At 44.4% G+C, this 23,969-nt stretch overlaps 2 protein-coding genes across 2 annotated transcripts in view; both read left to right on the forward strand.

The window, feature by feature from the left end:
• The window catches only part of LOC110503319 (delta and Notch-like epidermal growth factor-related receptor), an 81,182-nt gene extending 75,041 nt beyond the window's left edge, over positions 1-6,141 (forward strand). The window contains exons 9-13 of the mRNA XM_090218281.1: positions 2,847-2,969; positions 3,445-3,558; positions 3,810-3,941; positions 4,052-4,298; positions 4,771-6,141. Of these exons, the coding sequence (XP_090074407.1) occupies positions 2,847-2,969; positions 3,445-3,558; positions 3,810-3,941; positions 4,052-4,298; positions 4,771-4,882 (728 nt within the window). The 3' untranslated portion in view covers positions 4,883-6,141. The remainder of the gene's footprint in view (positions 1-2,846; positions 2,970-3,444; positions 3,559-3,809; positions 3,942-4,051; positions 4,299-4,770) is intronic.
• A 1,907-nt stretch (positions 6,142-8,048) lies between these two features.
• LOC110503743 (PTB-containing, cubilin and LRP1-interacting protein) overlaps positions 8,049-23,969 on the forward strand; it is a 37,394-nt gene continuing 21,473 nt past the window's right edge. Inside the window, exons 1-2 of the mRNA XM_036961708.2 lie at positions 8,049-8,227; positions 18,438-18,584. Coding sequence (XP_036817603.1) covers positions 8,198-8,227; positions 18,438-18,584 — 177 coding nt within the window. The 5' untranslated portion in view covers positions 8,049-8,197. The remainder of the gene's footprint in view (positions 8,228-18,437; positions 18,585-23,969) is intronic.

The raw sequence follows: 23,969 nt of genomic DNA on the forward strand, positions 1-23,969 counted from the left end.
CCTCTCCTCTCTCCCAGATGGCTGTAGTCCACTCCAACGCCCACCCTGTCAGCAGGGATATGACCGTGGCAACCTTGGATCTCTCGGTCGTGGTTGCTCCCATCTGATAGGCGAAATAGAGGGAGCACTGGAGTAGGAAGCCACGGCATTTCGACGGAGTACCGTCGATACTTCTCCGGAAGGGACAGTAGGGCATCACTGACCTGGGAGGACTGAGCTCAGTAGGCTGGGGGACTGGCTCACTGTGATCACCCGCGGTAGGAGGCCTTCTGATAGGGGTATTGAGAGCCTCACTGGGTGTGTCGAGGCGGTAGATAACGCGTAGGTGGAGTAGATGACCCTGTTCCTTGACCGTCTGGAAGATGGTTTTATCCTCTGCTGCTTCCATGTTGCAAGGTAGTATTCTGTAACTAAATACGCCGGGAGTCAGGAAGCAGGTGCAGAAGGTGAGTTTAATAATGAAACAATGCTGATGAACAGAAAATGAGAAGTGTACAGAGCGTGAGAGAAAACAATACTATCTAGTGGCTGCTGTCTACTGAGGGCTAAATAAATGGGGAGAAATCAAGGAGATAATGATGACCAGGTGTGAGTAATGATTGTTGCCAGGGCCGGTGGTTAGTAGACCAGCGACATCAAGGGCCGGAGAGAAGGAGCGGGAGTAGGCGTGACAAATCCATTTTAGAATAAGGCTGTAAAGTAACAAAATGTGTAAAAAGTGAAGGGGTCTGAATACTTTCCGAATGCACTGTGCAACATCATGAATTAGCATTGTTACTTCTCATCATTCCACAACCCATTCCCCACCCCAGTGATATCATTGATTACGACACACACTGGGTAACGCATGACTGACGTGTCATTACAGGCTCATTGATCATGCCACTGGTTTTTATGGCTCCATGCTCAGATTAATGGTGTGGAATGATGACAAATCATTATCCCTTATTCAGCGTTGTAACCAGACCTGGGTTCAAATTGTATTTGAAATCATTTAAATTACTTTAGCTGGGCTTGATTGAGCTTGCTTGGTACAAGGGAACCAATAGGATAGTTGCAAAATTGCAAACCCCTGCCCATTTGACAGGCTAAAACAAATGGTAGTAATATTGGAAAGATTTAAAAACAGTGTTTGAACCCTGGTCTGGGTGTGACTGCAGGACCCTATCTGTAGAACCATTAACAGAGTCTGTCCTAGAGCTCCCTTTATATATCTTTCCGTCTTTCAGTTTTCATTTTGATTTAATTTGCAATCTTAGTGAGATACGCTCTAAATTAGTAATGGCCGGTTTTTAATTTTTCACCATTTTAGATCACTTCACTTAAGTTATTTTGGGGATTACACTGTCCACTCTATTGTCCTCCTGACAGTATATTCACACATAATAGAATATCTCTTTTCACCTTTCACTCTAACATATTCTCTGTTATTCTCCATTGCTCATCATCTCTTTCTCTCTTTGGCTTTCTGTCCCACTCCCTTTGTCTGTCTTTCCTCACCTCATTTCCCTCTCCCCCTCCTCTGTCATCTGGTTGCCATGGCGATATATTTTTATTAGGATCTATTTTTATTAGGTGAAACAGTTGGGTTCCACTTCCTTCCAGACCATTGTCTGTCTGCAACCGTTGTCTGACTACACAAGTTGGGCAGATGATGTCGTCCAATCACACATTTCCATTCTTACAGCCACCATCTGATGGGAATGATGTGATTGGTGATTTGCAATCAGCATTCCAGCATTCCAGACGCTTAACTCTCCACACCCAGACTCCACACACACATAGACATGCGTATGTTCATGCACACACACACATGCAAGAAGGCACACACACAAGCAACCAAAACACAGACACACACAAACACACACACACACAAACACACACAAACACAGACAGACACACATCAGACTCGCTTATGGAAATAATTGACCTTTTCTCCTGTTCATCAATATGCCAGCTGGTGTCTGTGTCCTCTACAAGGAGAGGAGGCTGTGAAGGAGCTCATATATACTCTAGTAGTGGATCCCAGGCTCCCTGTATCCATATCAGACAGAGGAGAGTCAGACTAGCCAGAGGAAATCGGTCTGGGAGTCTGGGAAAGGCACTTGACATTTCACTGGCTTTTTATGAGAACCTCTGGGAATTATCAAGGCTTACTTGTATGTAAATGTTTCCTCTCATGGTAAACGACAAACACATGCACACACAAGCAGACAGCCAGACACACACACACAGCCCGACACACACTCACACACGCATTACACATACAGACATGTCTATACTCAGTACGGTAGCTTCTGCTTGTAAGCTCTAAAGAAAGAATGACAATGTCCTATGTCAACTCTGAGATTCTGTCAATCACTGTGTTCTGACCTTGGGCTCATACTGCTTCTCTTTTATGGGGAAAAACAACAAGACCCACTGTTCTCAGTCCCAGTGCAAACCTGCCACCCAGTGGCAACTGGAGTGTACTGCATTTAATAGACCACCAACAGTCACGGCTGAATCATGCCTGTGTCGATGTAACCATATAATTACATCTAGAGTTGATTTAATAGGATGTCTGTGGATGTAACATCCACAAGGTTTTGCCATAGTCATGTAGGGAAACAAATGCATTGACTCGTTCCGTCTAAGTGATAATCTCTATATTGAAATAAAGGCACATTGAACCACTTTTATCTCACCCTTTAAAAACATATCTTAAAAAATATGATGTGCTGAGGAGTGTTTCACCGTGATCTTCTTGGTAGTGATATCTAAACTTAATCATTACTTGAACCGTCATCTAATATTATGATCAAAGACAGTGTGTGCGTGTGTGTGTGTGTCTCCCTCTTTCCCAGGGTACCATGGTCTGTACTGTGAGGAAGAATACAACGAGTGTTTGTCAGCCCCCTGCCAGAACTACGCTACCTGCAGAGACCTCATCAACGCTTACGAATGTGTCTGCACTCCCCAGTATGAAGGTAGGAGTGTTTGTGTATGTGTGACTGACAACTCAACGGGGACAGTTTTAAGTATGTTATCCTGGGGTGGGCTTGTGTGATGATGCTGATACTGCAATATGTATGCTAATTCAATGAGTTTCTACAACCTGTATTACAAATGTATTCATATAAGGGATTGTATGTTGTCTACAGTATGTGTTTTTGTAGCAAGATAGAGTGCTGAGTTGGTGTAAACTGGTATATGTAGAGAACCTAGATTCAAATACTATTTGTAATCATGTCAGATACTTATGCTGTGCTTGATTGAGCTTGTCTGTTGCAATGGAACCAATAGAAAAGTCCCAAATGTACAAACACAGCCCCCCTGGCACTCCAGACAGGCTAAAGCTAACGCTTAAAGTGTTTGAAATATTTGTAATGGTATTTGAACCCAGGTCTATAGAGAGTACTGTGAGTGCGTCATAATGGGTCATATGTGTGCGTACCTGTGCAGGCAGACACTGTGAGATCTACAGGGATCCTTGTCTGAAGGCTCACTGTCAGAACGGAGGACGCTGTGATAGTGTGGGCCTGAACGCCACCTGTGTCTGCCCAACTGGTTACCTGGGTGAGGATTTCAACTCTGCACTGTATGTGTGTGTGTGTGCGTGCATGCATGCGTGCGTGCGCGCGAGTGTGTGTGTGTGTGTGTGTGTATACACATTTGTCACCCAGTCTATCATAATGGGCCTTGGTGACACAGGTGGGAGTAGGCTGTTCTGACTAGGGAGCAAACCCCCTCTGATCACTTTGAAAATATACCTGTACCTGCTGTTCCAGTTAAACATAACCCTCCCCCCACGCTATCGGTTCTCTCAGGGGAGGACTGTGAGGTTGATGTCAACGAGTGTGAGAGCAACCCCTGTCATCACGGTGGAACCTGCATCGACCAATCAAATGCCTACACCTGCCACTGCCCCCCAGGCTGGATAGGGGCCAGCTGTGAGATACGTAAGTACATTACCCAGAATCACCTGCTTTAATGAGTTAATTATGATATATGATTACATGTATATGCCTTTCTTAGGTTATTCATAACAATCTGTCTGTCTCTCTCTCAGACTTGCAGTGGAAGACGGCCCACCCTGAGGACACCCTGACCAACATGCCACGTCACTCCCTCTACATCATCATCGGTGCCCTGTGCGTGGCCTTCGTCCTCATGCTCATCATCCTCATCGTGGGCATCTGCCGCATCAGCCGCATCGAGTACCAGGGCTCATCTCGCCATGCCTACCAGGAGTTCTACAACTGCCGCAGCATCGACAGCGAGTTCAGCAACGCCATCGCCTCCATCCGCCACGCCAGGTGAGACGGCACAATGTTCGCTCACTCTAAGAATACAAGTGCCCCAACATTGTTAACATTTAATGTATTCATTTGATTCAGCCATTACAAACACCTCCTGTTATAGATTTACTGTTCACCTGGAGATAAAGGCCCATTCAAGTTTCAAGTTTTTAATGTCAGTGAAATGCCATTCTTGCAAACTCTAAACCCAAGAATACAATAATCAATAACAATGTAATACTAGAAAAAACACGAGATAAAGGCCCGTTCCGGTAGATTTATGGGGAAATGTGTAATACCTCTCTTACAATGCCATATTCCTATTACTCAGTTTGTAACATGCAACATCTCCTTTCTAACATTACACTCCCCTGCCACCTGTATGTCATTCTCAACCTAGCAACTCTACACTTGAAACATTAGGAACTTCCTAGCTAGCTGTCCTACCTGAAGTGATGTTCCATGTATGTGTTTTCGTCCCCTCTCTCAGATTTGGGAAGAAGTCCCGGCCAGCCATGTACGACGCCGCACCCATCACCTACGAGGACTACAGCCCTGACGACAAGCCCCTGGTCACTTTGATCAAAACAAAAGATTTGTAGAAAACACAGAGGCAGCACACCCACCCACACACAGTATCACGCATCACCTGTTCACACACACAACTAACTGGACATGTTCGGATGTGCACCAATACACACAAATTCAGTCAATGCAAACCATTTAGTATTTCTTTACATAAACATTGAAAAAATAAATGTGGACAAAACAATAGTCCTGCGGGAAGAAAAATACAAATCTATTTTACGGTTGGAATATCCATAAAGCTACTGTAGCATAAGAGCGCACCTTGCATTATGCTACTTCTCTCCAGTAGAATGTGACTACATTACCCAGGATGCCATTGGGGTCCTAAAGGGGGCGGTTCCTGACATCCCCCACCAACCCATGAGCTCAGTTTAAAGTGTAGATTCAGCAGAGGCTGCTGATAGGAGTTCTTACAGGTGTGGTAGAAATAGGTGCACTTGTCATAGTGCAGTACGATATATATATATATATATATATATATATATATATATATATATATATATATATATATATATATATATATATATCTTTCTATATAAAAAATCTGCAGTAGGTTGCCTTACTTGATGCATGGGTAGATTTGATGGTTTCTGCATAATTTTGAAACCTGTACATTGTGATTGATTTACTGTATCTTTACCAGGTTTGTGCCAAAATCGTCTCCTTCTTCAGGCAACAACGTGTGGTAGAAGTAGAACAGACGTAAAAACCACTATGGGGGAAGCTTTAAAACAGTGTTTTAAAAAAACAAACATTGGTTGTCATGTTTTTGTTATTTACAAGTTCTGTACAAGTAAAGAAGGAGAAATAATTGTATTCACAGTGTTGTATGGTTTCCCTATATGAGGACAGTGTTTTTCGCAGGAGTGGTCGGAGTAGCCAATGGGCGGGTCTTGTGTGGATGACTGACAGGTGGGGAGGGCGGGTCTTGTGTGGATGATTGACAGGTGGGGGTCAGCTGGTGAGTCTGCTCCAGTAACATGTGCTTCTGTGTCCCAGGTATAGGTGTCTCTCTCTGTCTGTGTGCGGTTGTGTTGTTCCACTCAGGGTCAACCCCTGGGTGGATTGGTTTTGGGGCGCCGGATGGGCGGAACATTTTAGACCATTCCATTGGTTCTTAATGTAATCTCTGCCCACCCAGAGCACTGAGTGAGCTCTCCACTTGACTGATGTTTAGCCAACTAGGATCATTGTCCTTTTTCTAAAAGAGAAGAACCACATGAGTATTATCTATGTTCAATGATGTAACAATAAAGATTGAAGTGAACACAAACCCAGCTGGTGTCTAGTGTGAGTTCCGTGGTGTTTGTTCTTATCATGACACCAGAGGTCTATTTGTGTCTAGGAAAACATTTGACTCACAGGGTTCTGTTGACTCAATGGAAATGTACTATGACAAGACTTGGTCACTGTAATACACGTATTTAAACATGCATTTAATATGTAAAACCTCAGCTCACTGACGCACTCATCCCGTCACGCCGGCTCGAGCATTGGGCAGCAACAAAGGATTGCCACTTCCTGCGGTCTTTGGCCATCTTCTCCGCGGTGCTCCAGCTCTATTGGTGTCTACTGTTCATTGTTCTCCATGTTGTCTTGGGCCTCCCTTTCTTCTGTGTGTCTTCTGGAGTCCAATGGACAGCTAACCTTGGAATGGAATTTGCATATCTTCTTAGAACATGTCCAATCCAGCTCCAACACCCTCTCTTGAGTTTTGTGACCAAAATCTTAGCAATTAGATCTCAATACCCTTGAACTGGGAAAATAAGTCGCAAAGATGATTTATCACGACATGACAACTACTCTTTTTGCACAAAGTACAAGACTAAGTACTCTTTTTGGACAAAGTACAAGACTAAGTACTATTTTTGGACAAAGCACAAGACTAAGTACTATTTTTGGACAAAGCACAAGGCTAAGTACTCTTTTTGGACAAAGCACAAGGCTAAGTACTCTTTTTGGACAAAGCACAAGGCTAAGTAAACTTTTTGGACAAAGCACAAGGCTAAGTGAAATACTAAGACCTCGCCTCACTTAGACTAGTGCTTTGAAAACCAACTCAAAATTAAATCATATCAATATTGTGCATTTCACAACTCCTGAGAACCTTATCAATCTTATCAACTGAAGAAAAAACAGGTAAAAACCAGAGGTTTTGTCAGCACTGGCGTTATCTATCATCAAACCACCAAAAGACACAATGGACACTATATGACCTCAACAACACTGGCCAGACAGTTTTCAGGATTAACTCAACACCCACTACAATAGGACAATGGGCAACATGTTTCCACTAATAGACACTCTCTCCATGCCTTGTTTCTCCAGACAACATGCCAGCAGTGGGAAATACATATGTTGTTAGCCCTGTGTGGCCTTGGTGACTTCCTGCTTGATCCAGATGTTCCTAGAGTAAACATCTGTAAATACAGGCTAGCTGTGGTGTTGTCTCGACACTCGCCGCACCTAAAAACACACACACACACACACACAAATACACCCAGGGCCACACACACGTATGCATACACGGACACACACATGTGCGCATGGACACACACACACGCACGCACGCACGCACGCACGCACGCACGCACGCACGCACACACACACACACACACACACACACACACACACACACACACACACACACACACACACTCCACTGAGTGGAGATGAGAGGAACCAGTGGTTATTGATGAGTTTCACCCTACACTGCAGTCTGAGTGGGGGACTTTCGTTGACCTCTACCCCCTTTCCCCTTTCCTTGACCTCCAGGGTCACGGGCACTGTTTGGCCTCCGTAGGGATCCATTGGTGGGCATAGCTCCTATAAACTGAGTCATGGCTAGATCTGATGGAGCCATTTCACTGGAGCCAGAAGGCTGGAATGTAGAAGTGCGCCATCAACCATCAAAACCATGACCGTTTGGGCAAACCATAACAGGACACAGCAATTAGTAAACCAAGCTGTGGAGTAACACTGACCAAAAATGCTTGAAATACTAGCAATATTTTTATGTGAGCCTTTAATATGCAGTCAATGGAATTATTTAGCGAAATTCCAGCAGGATAGTTTGTTTCTGTTCTCTGTGTTCTCTGGCTTGCAATAGGGCTCGTCCTGTCGTTACTTGCTGCTGTCGCTACCGCCCCCTGCAGACCAGTCTCGGAACTGCTCGCAGGCGGAGCTTCATCACGCTTCATTGGAATTCACTGTCTGTTTCTCCAGATTGCAGAAGAGGAGAAGCAAGCCCCGAGAACGAGCAGATGTGAGCTGGACTACACAGATAATAACCAGCTTCAGTAGAGACGAAAACCTTTGATTATTCTAAAATGTGGCAGCCAGCGACAGAGCGATTGCAGGTATGGATTGATTAGTATTCTAGACCAGCGCATTTTTAGGGATATTAATGTCTGTCAGATGTTTAACGGTATGAAAACCCATCGTGCATATTAGCCTGATCTCTGTGTTTTTGTGTGTTTTTTTTTGTTGCTTAGATGCAAAACAGTCTTCTTCGGATGTGTTGTGTGTTTCAGTCCTATCATTGCAGAAATTATTGTTTTATTAAGCAGGTGGCCGCCTGCGCGATGGAATGCTCGTTTCTCTGAATTCAAACCCTCTCTCTTTCGTGTTGCCTCCTCCCCGGAGTAGCCCCATTACCCAACTAGTTCTAGGCTACGTTGTATCGCGTTCATACACGTTACGCAAGCCTGCTAGGTTACAGTGTAAACTATAGGTTTATCAGACTACTGGAACTCCGCTTGAATTATGGCCTTCCCTTTTTCATCATGATAAACCATTCTGAGAATGTGCTATATTGTGTAACATCTACTTGCTGGACCCCATTTCTGTCAATCTGTTTTTTAGTTTGAGTAATGTTGCAGAGGCCATGGATCACCCTATGGTAGGGATCATCAACTAGATTCAGCCGCTGGCCTTGAGCGGAGGGTCAGGGGGCCAGAACGTAATTACAAAATATTTGTAGACTGCAAATTGACCGATAGAAGCCCAAACAGATAAAATATTTGATTAAAACATAATCATTTCAAAACTTGCTTACATGTGTATAGGATCACATTCACATAATATGCCATAGTTTGTACTATGGGACTACCAATCACGGCCGGTTGTGATACAACCTAGAATCGAAACCAGGGTCTGTAGTGACTCCTCTAGCACTGAGATACAGTGCCTTAGACCGCTGCGCCACTCTGGAGCGACTCATCAATCTATACACAATACCTCATAATGGCAAAGCGAAAACCGTTTATAAAAATTGAATGTACACAAATATATATCAAAAAACAGAAATACCTTTATACATAAGCACTGCCGATTTTAGCATGTAAATCTTGGTGGGGCAAAAAAAAACTAAAAGTGGAATGCATGCCAGCAAAGCCACTACACAGCACTAAACAATACATTAATTGCACTTTAACGGTGACAAATGGTGCCCACAAACTGTTAGGGCCTACATAAAGCTAGCCCAACTGCTACACCTGGCTACCAGTGGAGTCTTGTCTGGCAGCGAAACAGTTCGTTCAGCCTCATTTACTGCCTTTAAAAAAACATAGCTGATATGGTTGACTTGCTTAAGCAAATGTGGTTTCTAATGACAATTGAGATGTACAAACTATGGCATAAGGGGACGACAAGCGGATAAGAGGCCATCCGTAGTTTTGATTAATACACGAACCGAGCTAGGATGGACGTTAGTCAATATAACTTTTGAAATGTACAGCGACAGAATTCAGAACATGGGCCGTTCTAACAGTGCTCTCCCTGTACACCAAGTCAGAACCGTAGGATGAATAAAGGGGGCATATAAGCAGACAATGAAAGCTCCTACAATATTTGACGATTACATTTCTCTAAAACAGGTTATAGGCTACAGTAAAACAGTCAGAACAGTAGGCAAAATTAATAGGGGTAAATATACCAAATTATTAGGGTGAGGCACATGGGCTACTAACATTTTACTCCACAACATACACTTAGTATTACTGTCTTAGCTACAGTATACATATCTCCCTGGCATATTACATCATTTATGAAGCTGCATACAATACATTTTTGGACTCACATTGTTGTGCTCGGCTAATCTTGCTTCTACACCTGCATTGCTTGCTGTTTGGGTTTTCAGGCTGGGTTTCTGTACAGCACTTTGTGACATCAGATGACGTAAGAAGGGCTTTATAAATACATTGGATTGACTTGAATAGAAAGGTGGTGCGGCGGTCCTCCGAGTTATCAGTTGTTTTGACTACGGCACAAATCATGGTTCATTGATAGCACGCCCAATGTTGACATTTTCTCATTTTACATTTGGAAAAGAGCACCTTAATCCCAGATGTGGGGCCACACAGCCACTGTCAGTGATTCCTTCCAAACCCCTTGTTGAATATGTGATTTCCAACTTGTTGTGTAATGTTTATATCCAATTGCCGATGAGCACCGATTCGTTTCATCTATAAATTCTCTTCATATGACAAGAATTAAAAAGGATTTTCCAGTAGATTGTCAATTTGATTCACGATGATGACTGCTAGCTAAGATTGTGAAAGTATGATGTTGACATGATCGGTCCAATCAAAGCTACTGTACATATAAAGGGATTTGACGTCATTTTATCTGTGGACAATGACCTTTAGCCTTCTTCGATGGGCACTTCTATGGCAGCAGCCAAGGGGCTAGAATTTTCAAGGTCTGCTCTTATAAGGTCCCACAGTTGACAGTGCATGTCAGAGCAAAAACCAAGCCAAGTGGTTGAAGGAATTGTCCGTAAAGCTCCGAGACAGGATTGTGTCGAGGCACAGATCTGGGGAAGGGTACCGAAATATTTCTGCAGCATTGAAGGTCTCCAAGAACATAGTGGCCTCCATCATTCTTAAATGGAAGAAGTTTGGAACCACCAAGACTCTTCCTAGAGCTGGCCGCCTGGACAAACTGAGCAATCAAGAGAGAAGGGCCTTGGTTAGAGAGGTGACCAAGAACCCGATGGTCACTCTGGCAGAGCTCCAGTTCCTCTGTGAAGATGGGAGAACCTTCCAGAAGGACAACCATCTCTGCAGCACTCCACCAATCAGGCCTTTATGGTAGAGTGGCCAGACAAAGCCACTCCTCAGAAAAAGGCACATGACAGCTCGCTTGGTGTTTGACAAAAGGCACCTAAAGGACACTCAGACCATGAGAAACAAGATTCTCTGGTCTGATGAAACCAAGATTCAACTCTTTGGCCTGAATTCAGAGTATTACATCTGGAGTAAACCTGGCACCAGTCATCACCTGACCAATAGCATTCCTAAGGTGAAGCGTGGTGTTGGTGGCAGCATCATGCTATGGGGATGTTTTTCAGCGGCAGGGACTGGGAGACTAGTCAGGATCGATGGAAAGATGAACAGAGCAAAGTACAGAGAGATCCTTGATGAAAACCTGCTCCAGAGTGCTCAGGACCTCAGACTGGGGTGAAGGTTCACCTTCCAACAGGACAACGACCCTAAGCACAGCCAAGACAATGCAGAGGTGGCTTCGGGACAAGTCTCTGAATGTCCTTGAGTGGCCCAGCCAGAGCTGGACTTGAACCCAATCAAACATGTCTGAAGAGAGATGAAAATATCTGTGCAGTGACGCTCCCCACCTAACCTGATAGAGCTTGAGAGGCTATGCAGAGAAGATTGGGAGAAACTCTCCAAATACAGGTGTGTCAAGCTTGTAGCGTCAAGAAGACTTGAGGCTGTAATCACTTCCAAAGGGGTTTCAACAAAGTACCGAGTAAAGGGTCTAAATACTTATGTAAATGTGATATTTCAGTTATAATCAATTTTAGAATAAGGCTATAACGTAACAGATTGTGGAAAAAGTGAAGGGGCCTGAATACTTTCCGAATGCGCTGTATGTGTCTATTATGCTTGGGAATACTTTGGAACAGATTTCCCAAATTAAAGTCACTTGGACCTGATTTGCTGGCGTTTTTACCGTCTTTTATGTCCAACAATAAAAATAAAAAAATTATAAAAAAATACAACTTTTTTGGGGGGGGGGGGGTCAGAACTTGGGGGGACAAATATTATAATAGTCAGCCTGCAGGCCACCAGTTGGGGAACCCTGCCTTTATAGTCTAGTCCCACAGAGCAAACCGTGGTGTCATTAATCACTACAATTCAAGTAATTACCACGGATCCTCTGACCTGTTTGGAAGTGGTGAAAAAATTGTTTAATGACACGTATTTTGATCTTCAGGGGCCGTTCACTGAGACTGGCTTCACGTCTCCTCTAATGATATCCAGATGTTGCGTGGACTACTTTGCCAAATTAACTTGCACAATCCCCCTCACAGTGCTTGCCCTGGCATCAAGAAGATTGAATCTCGTAGTAAACTTGGGTAAATAGTTTTAAGTGATACTATCTACATATTTTACAACTCCACGCCTTGAAATACTACCACTTTAAGAGGTGAATGTTTATCACATTGTAATTGAGTAATTACACCTTACACCAGCCACCAGACCAGAAAGGACCAATTTATTCCCATCACAGGTTCTGATATGCATAAGGACCTATACACATAACCTCCATACTCATGCACAATTATGTTTGCCTACATTTAATGTACAGACTGTTAAAAACATTATTTCATCCACATAGGGGCCTCTGAAGTGCTTAACCTTCTTAAACTTTTGGTCACAATGCCGGCATAATGTGACAAAAGTGCCCATTCAAGCATTTCTCAAAAATATTTTTGGAGGCTCAGGTTGGTTTCTCAGATTCAGTCTGGCCTTCCCTGATCTGTTCATTGCAGCCTAGAGGTACTAACAGCGTGGCCTGGCCTTCATGTGTTCTGGTGCTGATCTCCATACTCCATACGCTGGGTTGACTGACGGAGCCTGTCCCAGCCTACTGATCCCAGATTGGTGGGCCTCAGCTCTCCATACCACAGCCCTGTGATCAATCACGTCCCTGGGGGAAAGTGCTGAAATGACGTATGGTTCTGAGGGAGAGCCATTTATCACATGGTAATGGGGCTGTTCCAGCTCGCTGCTTAGCTGCCTGCACACTAATTTCCCTTGTCATGTGACTCCCATGGATGGAATACCAGGCGGAATGGCAGTTAACTGTGCCTCTCACGATGCTTAGTTGTCGTTTAGTTCTTTATCTGAATGATATGAAGAGACACAGTAAGAAGGAAGATTCTGGTAAAAAGGAGGCCTAGTTAGTGACGGCCATTTTTGGTTCTCTCAGCTACTTGCCACTGTACTGTTGCCATGGTGATGCTTGATCGCTTGCTGCTGCACTGATCAGTCACTCTAATCCCTTTGACTATGTTGTTGTCCTTTATTCCTGTTCTGGAACAATCCTGTTCTAGTAGAGTTGCGTCATGTATCCTATACATCCGATAATGTTAAATTTGGCTGTTTTTCTCATCGTTACCATGGTATCCTCCTTCCTTTTCTTCCTTCTCTCTTCTGTTGCCATGGTAACGTCCAGTGTCTTGCTGCATTTTCTCATCTCATGTCAGAGCAGGAAGAAGAGATATGAGCCAATGTTAGAGCAGACACATTTTCAGGCTGGTATTAAGAATCTACTATATGTGTCAGACGGAGAGAGGGATGATGGAAACATTAACAACATGACATCGTGTTTGTGTCTACAAAATGGCCTCCGTGGTACCAACAGCTTAAAATGTTGAGACATATTTGTGTCCAATGTTAGACTTCTATTTTGCAACAAAGGATGCATCATGCAGCATTGTCTACTTCCTCTTCTACTCTTCCTCCATCCTCCCATTCCTCACCTAACACGTCCCCCTGAAGAATCAGTTTCAAGAGCCCTCTGTCTCCCTGGCATCGCTCAGAGATTTTCAACCGATTTCACAATGTTTGCCGTCCCGGTCTCTGCTCACACACACACTTCCCTCACAACCATCTCCCAATTTATATATGTTTCTCTTACTCAGCACCCAGTGCTTTCATAGTTGACATTTTCTACATGGACTACATTCCCATTTCTTTGATATGGGAAACTGGCTGAGCAGACAAAACGTCCTATCCTGACACTGCAGAAATGTGTACAGCCTCCGGGCCTGTTTGAGGTCACTCATGGTCAGAAGCACCGTTAGGTCTGTCTTCTGGGGCTGCGGTGGTGAAGGTTGGGTTGGTCAGGCCTCTGTTCTGCTAGAAGGAAGAAGTTGTGAAAAAAAAGAAGATATATCCTATCCCCAAGACATGCTACATTTTCACCATTACAACAATAGGGGAGGTTATCATTTTTTTTGGAGGGGGGGGGGGGGTATGAAACAGCATTTGCGCGTCTAACTTTCTCATCATTATTCACGATTCATTCTAGATTATTAGTAATCATGGTAGCATCCACATTCATGTAGAAGTGTTTAGAATCATATTCTATTCTTATTTACAATAAAAGTGACTCCAAAATGACAATGCATTATGACACAAAATGTATATGTGGGGACGGGTTAACTGGGGTCATTTGCGTCAGAAAGTTGACCTCCCACGGTCCTCTCTGGATTTAGCTCTCTCAGATGCTTGTGAAACGCAGTGGTTCTACTCATAAACTGGTCCCGGATCAGAGGCGGAGGCCGTTAACAGTCTGGCAGGACCAGGGTGATACGGCTGGCTCATACTATGCTGAGGGAGAGGTAGAGGGGTCCCACTTGTGGTTCGGGAGCCAACCACTGGATGGGTATGGGTGGCTTCCTGACTACCTGTCCTCCACTGCTCTGTCTGTTTTTAATGCCTCAGTCAGACCGCAGATGGAGTAAGAATGTTTGTGTGTGTGTCGTAGTGAGTTGTGTGTGTCGTCGTGCGTGTGTTTGTCAGAGTGAGTTGAGAGGCCAAGGCTGATGTTGGTTTATGTGAGCGTCTAGCCAGCCAGCCAGAGAGAGAGCTGGTCTGATAGCAGTCTGAGACCAGGTTGAGATGGCCCACTGTCTCACCCTGACGCCAATACACACCAGCCCTGCTCTCAAACATCTGTTAGTCTGCTCCACTCTGCTCTTTCATCTTCTGTGTGTGTGTGTGTGTGTGTGTGTGTGTGTGTGAATCTTTGTTTGTATCCAGTAGAACATTTTGGGGTCAGTTCTATTGAATGCAATATGTGGATGTTACAGACTAGTGTTTGCAATGGTGTACTGTATATCAGTCCGTTTATGTGTTTGAATAAGGTGGTATGTATGACTAGGCTTAGGCGGTATCCAGATTGTCATACCAAATTATCGACCTTGTAACATTCTGGGATTTTCGGTCATACTGGTACTGAACACAAAGGCCACTATTTTTAAACCCCCCATGTAAAATGCACAACTGCAGAACATTTAGCACAATTTAAAAAGTTAACTTAATAGTTATATCTATCTGGCAAACATTTAGTTGTGAATTCAATACTGTAACTAGATCACCTGGCGCGTGCTGCATAACGGTGAGAGACCCACAAGGCTCCGGCCTCTCGTTGTTGCAAACAAACATCATGTGACTGGGGAGTAGAAGCTTCTTAATGAAACCTGATCTGACCAGAGAAATGACAAACACAATATTTATCTCCTAACGTATTGCACATGCTGACTGCAGGTTTTTACAATACTTTCAATAAGTCCTTTTGACGGAATTGGAAAAACCGTCCTGTGCCTGTTTCCAAATATCCCGGTGTACGGTATAACTGCCAAGCCTATGTATGACCCCTATGTTCTGTGTCTCAGCCGTTTTCAGTGGGTCGTTGTACTGTGGCTAATGCTATGATTGACCTGAGAGCCTGTCTACTCCAACAGGACCCTGAGGGCTGGGAGTGTACCATACCATCTATGACCTGCAAACTACACACACACACAATCACACGGTCGAAGCGCGCTCACACACACACACACACACACACACACGAACGTGCATACACACGCTTGTGTGCACAGACACGTATCACGGTTGACACGCGCAAATACGCGCACACACTCCAGAGGCAATCTAGGTCTACCTGAACGCTGTTTAGTGTTTGTCAATGTAATCTTGTCGGGTAAGGACTAAAAATGGAACAGTGTGTACATTCTGTAATTTCATGCTTTTACTTTGTGATGTGTGAGTGCGTTAGTTTGACTTTTTTCAACAACAAGCAGGTTTTTTTCCCCCTGTATCAGCAAGACCGCCTAAGGATTTCAATGGCAGAAAAATCCCTCAACCGTCTCTCCTCTTATCTCTCACAGAGCTATAGAATCCCCCTTCTCTCACTCCAGAATGGTCACTTCCAAACAGTGTAAAATGTCTACTCCCCTCTATTTTCAAATGCTCTCTCACAATCCATAACATTCAGTCCAAAGTTATTTTGGGAAAGTCACGTGCCTCGCTCATGCGTGAAATGTATACCATTTTACAAGTAAAATCTCGGGCTGTTATTGAGAATGTGGCATACCTTTTTTTTTAAACACAGAGTATGAAATGCATCTAAAGATTTCAGTAAATGGATGAGGAGATGAGGAGCAGACTACAGACAGCCGTGCGTGCGTGCGTGCGTGCGACCGACCGACCGGTATTGGGTATCCGAGGAGCATATCAATATCAATTCCTTGGATCCAGAACCAGACACTCCCCAACCCAAATAGAATCTACAATATTCGTAACTCGATGAGGCAATTGTTTTTATTCAGAGGAATAATAAAATAAGGAAAATACAGTGAAAATATTCTGAATAGAATTCCAGTTTTATTCTGCGCGGTGCCAGTGTGAGCCCTCCGCCTTCCGATCCGACCACAGGAATGTGGAGCACTGTCAGGAAGCCATAAAGTTCTGACGCGGAGGTCAGCGAGCGTTTACGCACATGTGGCTTTAGTTTCAAAACTGCCTCTCCGCCGCTTCTCTTTTACTCTGTTCTTCTCTCCTCATCTTTCCTCCTTGTCTGGTCCACAGGTGGAGTTTGGGTTGTATGATGGAGATGTAGTGGGGTAATGTAGGAGGATGGGTTGTATGATGGAGATGTAGTGGGGTAATGTAGGAGGATGGGTTGTATGATGGAGATGTAGTGGGGTAATGTGGGAGGATGGGTTGTGTGATGGAGATGTAGTTGGGTAATGTAGGAGGATAGGTTGTATGATGGAGATGTGGTGGGGTAATGTGTATGATGGAGATGTAGTGGGGTAATGTAGGAGGATGGGTTGTATGGTGGAGATGTAGTGGGGTAATGTGGGAGGATGGGTTGTGTGATGGAGATGTAGTGGGGTAATGTAGGAGGATGGGTTGTATGATGGAGATGTAGTGGGGTAATGTAGGAGGATGGGTTGTATGGTGGAGATGTAGTGGGGTAATGTAGGAGGATGGGTTGTATGGTGGAGATGTAGTGGGGTAATGTAGGAGGATGGGGTGTATGGTGGAGATGTAGTGGGGTAATGTAGGAGGATGGGTTGTATGATGGAGATGTAGTGGGGTAATGTAGGAGGATGGGTTGTATGATGGAGATGTAGTGGGGTAATGTAGGAGGATGGGGTGTATGGTGGAGATGTAGTGGGGTAATGTTGTATGATGGAGATGTAGTGGGGTAATGTAGGAGGATGGGTTGTATGATGGAGATGTAGTGGGGTAATGTAGGAGGATGGGTTGTATGATGGAGATGTAGTGGGGTAATGTAGGAGGATGGGTTGTATGATGGAGATGTAGTGGGGTAATGTAGGAGGATGGGTTGTAACTGTAGCACTACTGGTGCTTGGTTTTAGATGGGGGGTCACAGTGGCTTTACTCTCTTTTGGGGTGACAATCCCTCCTCTCCTGTTCTTCAGCTGAAATGTGGACAACAGATGAGGGACCTTCTCACTCTCTATTTCTCTGTTTCTCACTCTCACTCTCTGCGTGTGAAGTGTCCATCAGAACAGGACATGAGAGCCTTGCCGCCTCGTCTCAAACTGGAATCTGGGGTTTTGTAAGGCCGACCAGAACCATATGTTCATTCTGGTCTCCGGCCCACAGAGGCAGGGAATGGGGTTGTGGAATTTCTGGGTTTCCTTGAAAAGCCTAAACAAAACCGAGCAGGCTAATGAAATCATGACTCGCACAACTTCAGCAGAATAGAAAGTACTTGTGGGAACTAAGAATGTGATCTATTAATGTAACATTTTATTCATCAATAACATATTAGTGTCATGCGTTTCATGTACTACTACAACAGTGTTTTATACTATATAGTGCAACACTATTAACCTGTAACAGCTCCCCATATGCTCCGTCAGTCAGTCTCTCTGTCAGTCAGTCAGTCTCTCTGTCAGTCAGTCTCTCCGTCAGTCAGTCTCTGTCAGTCAGTCTCTCTGTCAGTCAGTCTACCATTCTCTCTCAGATGCTTGCTAGCTTGTGTTTAGGTCCCAATTTGACGTGATACTTTGTGATTTTATGATTTTTTATCTTTCTGTGTTGCTCTATGTCCACAAATGTTGATGGATGGATCGATAGATTTAATGTAAGGGTGGATGGACGGACGGGTGTGTGGGTAGATAGATCGGTGGGTGGGTGGGTGGGTGGATGGATGGATGGGCATATTGATTGATTTCTTGATTGGTTGATTGATTGACCATTACTTTATCTCCCCCAGCACTTCCAGACGATGCTGAAGACCAAGCTGAACGTTCTGACACTGAGGAAGGAGCCTATGCCCACAGTGATATTCCATGAGCCAGAGGCCATCGAGTTGTGCTCTACCACGCCGCTCATGAAGAAAAGCACCCAGAACGGCTACAAGGTACACACACACACACACACACACACACACACACACACACACACTGTTATGTGTGTTTCATTGTTGTGTATCACTGGTGAGAACAATTGGCTTGTGTTAGAACTGTAATCCTGGCACACATTGTAGGTGTGTGTTATGGGCACACGTCTTCTATCAGTGTGTGTGTGTGTTTGCCTAGCTGTGATAACTGTCTAATTTAGATATTTATCCCGCGAGCTGCCTGAGTCAAAGTTTATTCTCTGTGTTCAACCTAAAATAAACATAAACAGTCCTGCAGGTTGAAAAAGCAGGAGAGAAACATGTTCTGTTATTACAGACAACACTTCCCTGTGTGTGCACAGGGGGGAACCCAGGAGACTGGGGTAGGGGCACAGGGTGTTATGTTGGCTGTAACTAAGGCAACTTCCAGTTGTGTGGGTGAGATGGTGGGAGATGTTTGGCAGGCTTGTTAAGGCTTTCACATCAGCTCATTTGGAAAAGGCTTTGAATATAAACACACACCAAACCACTGGCTCACTTATGATCTAACTCATTCAATCACAACACACAACACAGACGACCAAAAGACAACTTGACGTTCCACAATGGACAATCATTTTGAGTGACTGGCTATGCTATGTGCCAGTAGAAGTGGCTATGCTATGTGCCAGTAGAAGTGGCTATGCTATGTGCCAGTAGAAGTGGCTATGCTATGTGCCAGTAGGAGTGGCTATGCTATGTGCCAGTAGAAGTGGCTATGCTGTGTGCCAGTAGAAGTGGCTATGCTGTGTGCCAGTAGAAGTGGCTATGCTATGTGCCAGTAGAAGTGGCTATGCTATGTGCCAGTAGAAGTGGCTATGCTATGTGCCAGTAGAAGTGGCTATGCTATGTGCCAGTAGAAGTGGCTATGCTATGTGCCAGTAGAAGTGGCTATGCTATGTGCCAGTAGAAGTGGCTATGCTATGTGCCAGTAGAAGGAACCGGTCAGGTTGTACCTTTTTAAGAGGGGTGCACATGGAGATCACATGACTGACTGATTAGAATAGCAGACACTATTTAGTGCAGAGGTGCTGATCTCGTTCAGAACAGGACTTGTTCCAGAACACCTGCGAAAATGTTCTGCTGAAACCCAACCAGCCATCCAGTATAACCTTCTGGCAGGACAGAAGAGAACAGTGGGGCTTTTGGTCTTTAGGTCTGGGGCTCAGCACAGCCAATGGGAAACTGACAGTCTCTATCCCAAATTCTCCCTGTTTCCTAAGAAGTGCACTATAAAGGAAACAGGGTGCCATTTGGGATGCATCCACTGACTGGGGTTTTGGTCTCCAGTTGGTGTTGCGGTGCCAGGCTAGCCTAGCCCTTGGTGTTTGTGCATGCCTGTATTTTTCCCAGACTTCTGTCCTCTGCTGAACTGTGAGGTTGAAGCTGATTAGTTGGAGCTCCTCAGTGGACCTCACTGTCCCGTGTGAATTAGTAAGGTCTCAATCTGCCCACCGTCTGTAGTACACACGCATGCACAGACACACAGTCCCTTTTCCTCTCGCCTCAGACGTCTTTTCAAGGTAGCTTTGAGAGAGCTTGGTTTAGTTTCCATGGATACCACTACATCTATTTATCAGGGAATGCCAGCTACAAAAGAAGATGATTCTTTTTTTTTACTTATTTACTTACTCACCCTGGCTCTATGCTGTTCCAGGGCTTTCAGTTTATGTAGGAAAGCAGAGTCGAGTAGAGACGATTTCCACACCTACAGAAGTAGGGCTTTTTAGAGGGGTGGGGATTTGAATACTAACAGCTACATCAGAGGGGTGTGTGTGTGCTGATCATTGTCTCATGGCTCTCTTGTCCCTCTGCAGAAGACATATGGTGAGCAATAGGTTTGGAACATCGAAATGCAATAAAATCACTGTATCGAATTGCAATAAATATAGAATTGTGAGAATCGCAATGCATATCATATCGACACCTAAGTATCGTGATAATATCGTATCGTGAAGTCCCTGGCAATTCCCAGCCCTAGCCTCCACCCACTCACCCCAACCCGAATACCACTATCCCCCTGCCAATGCTAACGGCTGCTGGGATGGAAAGCTATTTCTCAATGTTCCCCTCTCTCCCAACCCACAGCCTCTCTCTGTCTGGAGACTCTGTGTGTCTGAAGGGATGAGTTTGAGCAAGATGACGTACACAATTGCTAATCTTGATCACATAGGCCTAGGTATTTGGGCCTTAGTTAAGGTGATTTGTAGATCAGTGATTCGGCACAGACACTGCCCTGCTCTCTGCTCTCCCAACCCCAGAGCCTTGGATAGGAATAAGCAATATGGAGGACTTCTTACTAGCCTGTCAGAGGGCAAGGTGGAGTTATTACCATATTGCTTATACCTGTACAATCGTCTCGGATCTCAATAAGTTCCCAGGGTGGTATGGGGTTGATTTGGGATTGGGCCTCTCTTTGCCCTACCCTGCTCTCTCTACAACCCAGATCCCAATCCCTGCCATGGAGTCCATAGCTGTGGTCCACACGCATTCCAACCACTTTCAATCACTCCCCTGTCACTCTGTCAATACTGGTAGGAACCACCTTGACTCAGAGCAGCTGCAGAGGGGCATCAGTGTGTTACTTACCTTCACGGAGGCATCTAAGCTTTCACACTCTTTGTGTTTGTGTTTGTGTGTGTGTGTGTGTGTGCAATTGGTGGCTCTGAGTTCAACAGCTCCTCCAGGTAAAGAAGCAGGGAGAGGAAAAGGAAAGCTCCTTATTTCAGCTTCTGTAAAAAGCTTGGGAGGGAGCTGAGTTTTCCATTCAGGATTCCCAGTTTTGAGACAGAACACAGACCAAACAAAGCACCATACAAGCACCCCCTGTGAGTGTGTGTGTGAGACTTGGATGTGATCCAGAAAGCGAGAGCTAATCGCCTGGCTCTGGTCTGAATCTCTTTGATTATATAACGACCTGGCTGCGGAGGGCAGCAGTGGCACATCGTTTCCATGGAGACAAAGCTGAGGCCAGGTGTGCACGTGTGCTCTGAGGATCTGGGTACTCTGCTGCTCACCATCCTGGCTCGTCAGCTAAAAGCTCTAGCCTTAGCACTGTTTACACTAGCCCTCCCTCCCCCTACCTTAAGGACTTTGTTTAATTGGTTAGTTGACCACATTGGTCAAAGACGCCATGGAAAACACTGGTTTCCCAGTCACAGTGGGGTCTGTCTGACAGGATGGTGTCTGTTACACCATCAGGCCCTCTCATCAGGCCCTCTTATCTGCCCTCTACTTCTCCCATGGTCATCCATGTCTCAGCCTTGCTGAACAGACAGTTGATCTTAGGACTTATTTAAAAAACAACTTTTTCTAAACGTTTAGCATTCTCTCTGTGGCTTATATTCTTAGCTGCCAAGGGAAGCCAGGCTTCCCCAAAAAAGTGAACCCCCACCCAATTTGTTTACATCATTTCCCTTAAGTTTGTATCTCAACGGACAAAGAATCCAAGTGAGTGAAACAGCGTCCCTGTAGAAAATAGTACAAATAAAGAAAAACCCTTGAATGAGTAGGTGTATCCACACTTTTGACTGGTACTATATATACATTTGCAGTACACTGAACAAAAATATAAACACAACGTGTAAAGTGTTTCCGGGTTTCTGATCCACGCCCCTAACTTTTTAAAAATGTTTTATAGTATTTGTGACCAACAGATGCATATCTGTATTCCCAGTCATGTGAAACCCATAGATTAGGGCCTAATGAATTGATTTAAATTGACTGATTGCCTTATATGAACTGTAACTCAGTAAAACCTTTGAAATTGTTAGATGTTGTGTTTTTAATATGTTTTCTTCAGTATACATTTGAATTTATTTTCTTTCGGGAAACGGGAATTTTACTCTGGCAAATTGGTTTCATGGACATTTTTGAAAAGTTTGAGAGCACCTCTTCCCTGGAGACTTTGGTCAACTTGAGATGTAATAATAGACCAGGATAATGGTATTCTCTTTGCAGACAGACCCAGGGAGGGGAAGGAGGATTTTTGTCTGTTTTCAGTTGTTTTTGAGAACAGTGATTTAGAACCATCTGGGCCAGTCGGGGAGCTGTGTACTATGTGGGACAGAATCCCTCGAGCTCTGGGAAATTCTTCTCTGGTCCCGGTCCTGTCGCTGTATATTACATTAGCTCTATTTCACTGTGTGATTCTAAGAAAAAGCATTCAAGACACATTTTCAAGCTTTAGAAGGTTCATTGTGTGTTTAGAGTGTGTGTTTGTGTTCGACAGATAGGGAGAGTAAAAACGAGAGAGAAGCGAGTGTGAGATCATAGATCATGTGTCTGTCAGTGAGGCCTTTGTTTTGCTTTGTACTTTGTATTCTAATGTACAATGCCTTCAGAAAGTATCCAGAACCCTTGACTTCTTCCACATTTTGTTACGTTACAGCCTTATTCTGAAATGTCTAAATTGTTTTTTTCCCCCCTCATATCTACACAAATTTTGGCTAATTTATATATTTTTTATAAAGAAGAAAAACAGAAATATCACATTTACATAAGTATTCAGACCCTTTACTCAATACTTTGAAGCCTCTTTGGAAGTGATTACAGTCTCAAGTCTTCTTTGGTATGACACTACATGCTTGGCACACCTGTATTTGGGGAGTTTCTCCCATTCTTCTCTGCAGATCCTCTCAAGCTCTGTCAGGTTGGATGGAGAGCGTTGCTGCACAGCTATTTACGGATCTCTCCAGAGATGTTTGATCGGGTTCAAGTCCGGGTTCTGGCTGGGACACCCCACAGCATGATGGTTCCAACACCATGCTTCACCATAGGGATGGTGCCAGGTTTCCTCCAGACGTGACACTTGGCATTCAGGCCAAATAGTTGAATCTTGGTTTCATCAAACCTCATGGTTTGAGAGTATTTAGGAGCCTTTTGGCAAACTCTAAGCGGGATGTCATATGGCTTTTTCTGAGGAGTGGTTTCCGTCTGGCCACTCTACCATAAAGGCCTGATTGGTGAAGTGGTGCAGAGGTGGCTGTCCTTCTGGTAGGTTCTCCCATCTCCACAGAAGAACTGCAGAGCTCTGTCAGAGTGACCATCAGTTCTTGGTCACCTCCCTGTCCAATGCCCTTCTCCTTTGATTGCTCAGTTTGGCTTGGCGGCCAGCTCTAGGAAGAGTCTTGGTGATTCCAAATTTAAGAATGATGGAGGCCACTGTGTTCTTGGGGACCTTCAATGCTTCAGACATTTTTATTTTATTTAATCTGTTTTAGAATAAGGCTGTAATGTGTCAAGTGGTATGAATACTTTCGAAGTCACAAAGTGTGTGAGATGGTTTGTCTAAGGCAGATGTCTGCTTTAAATGAACTACTTTCTATTGGCAGTGATGATCTCAGCCAGGGCTTCCATCAGATTGGT

This window comes from Oncorhynchus mykiss, chromosome 24, assembly GCF_057628025.1.
Source record: "Oncorhynchus mykiss isolate SJ-2025 chromosome 24, ASM5762802v1, whole genome shotgun sequence".
NCBI classification, from domain to species: domain Eukaryota; kingdom Metazoa; phylum Chordata; class Actinopteri; order Salmoniformes; family Salmonidae; genus Oncorhynchus; species Oncorhynchus mykiss.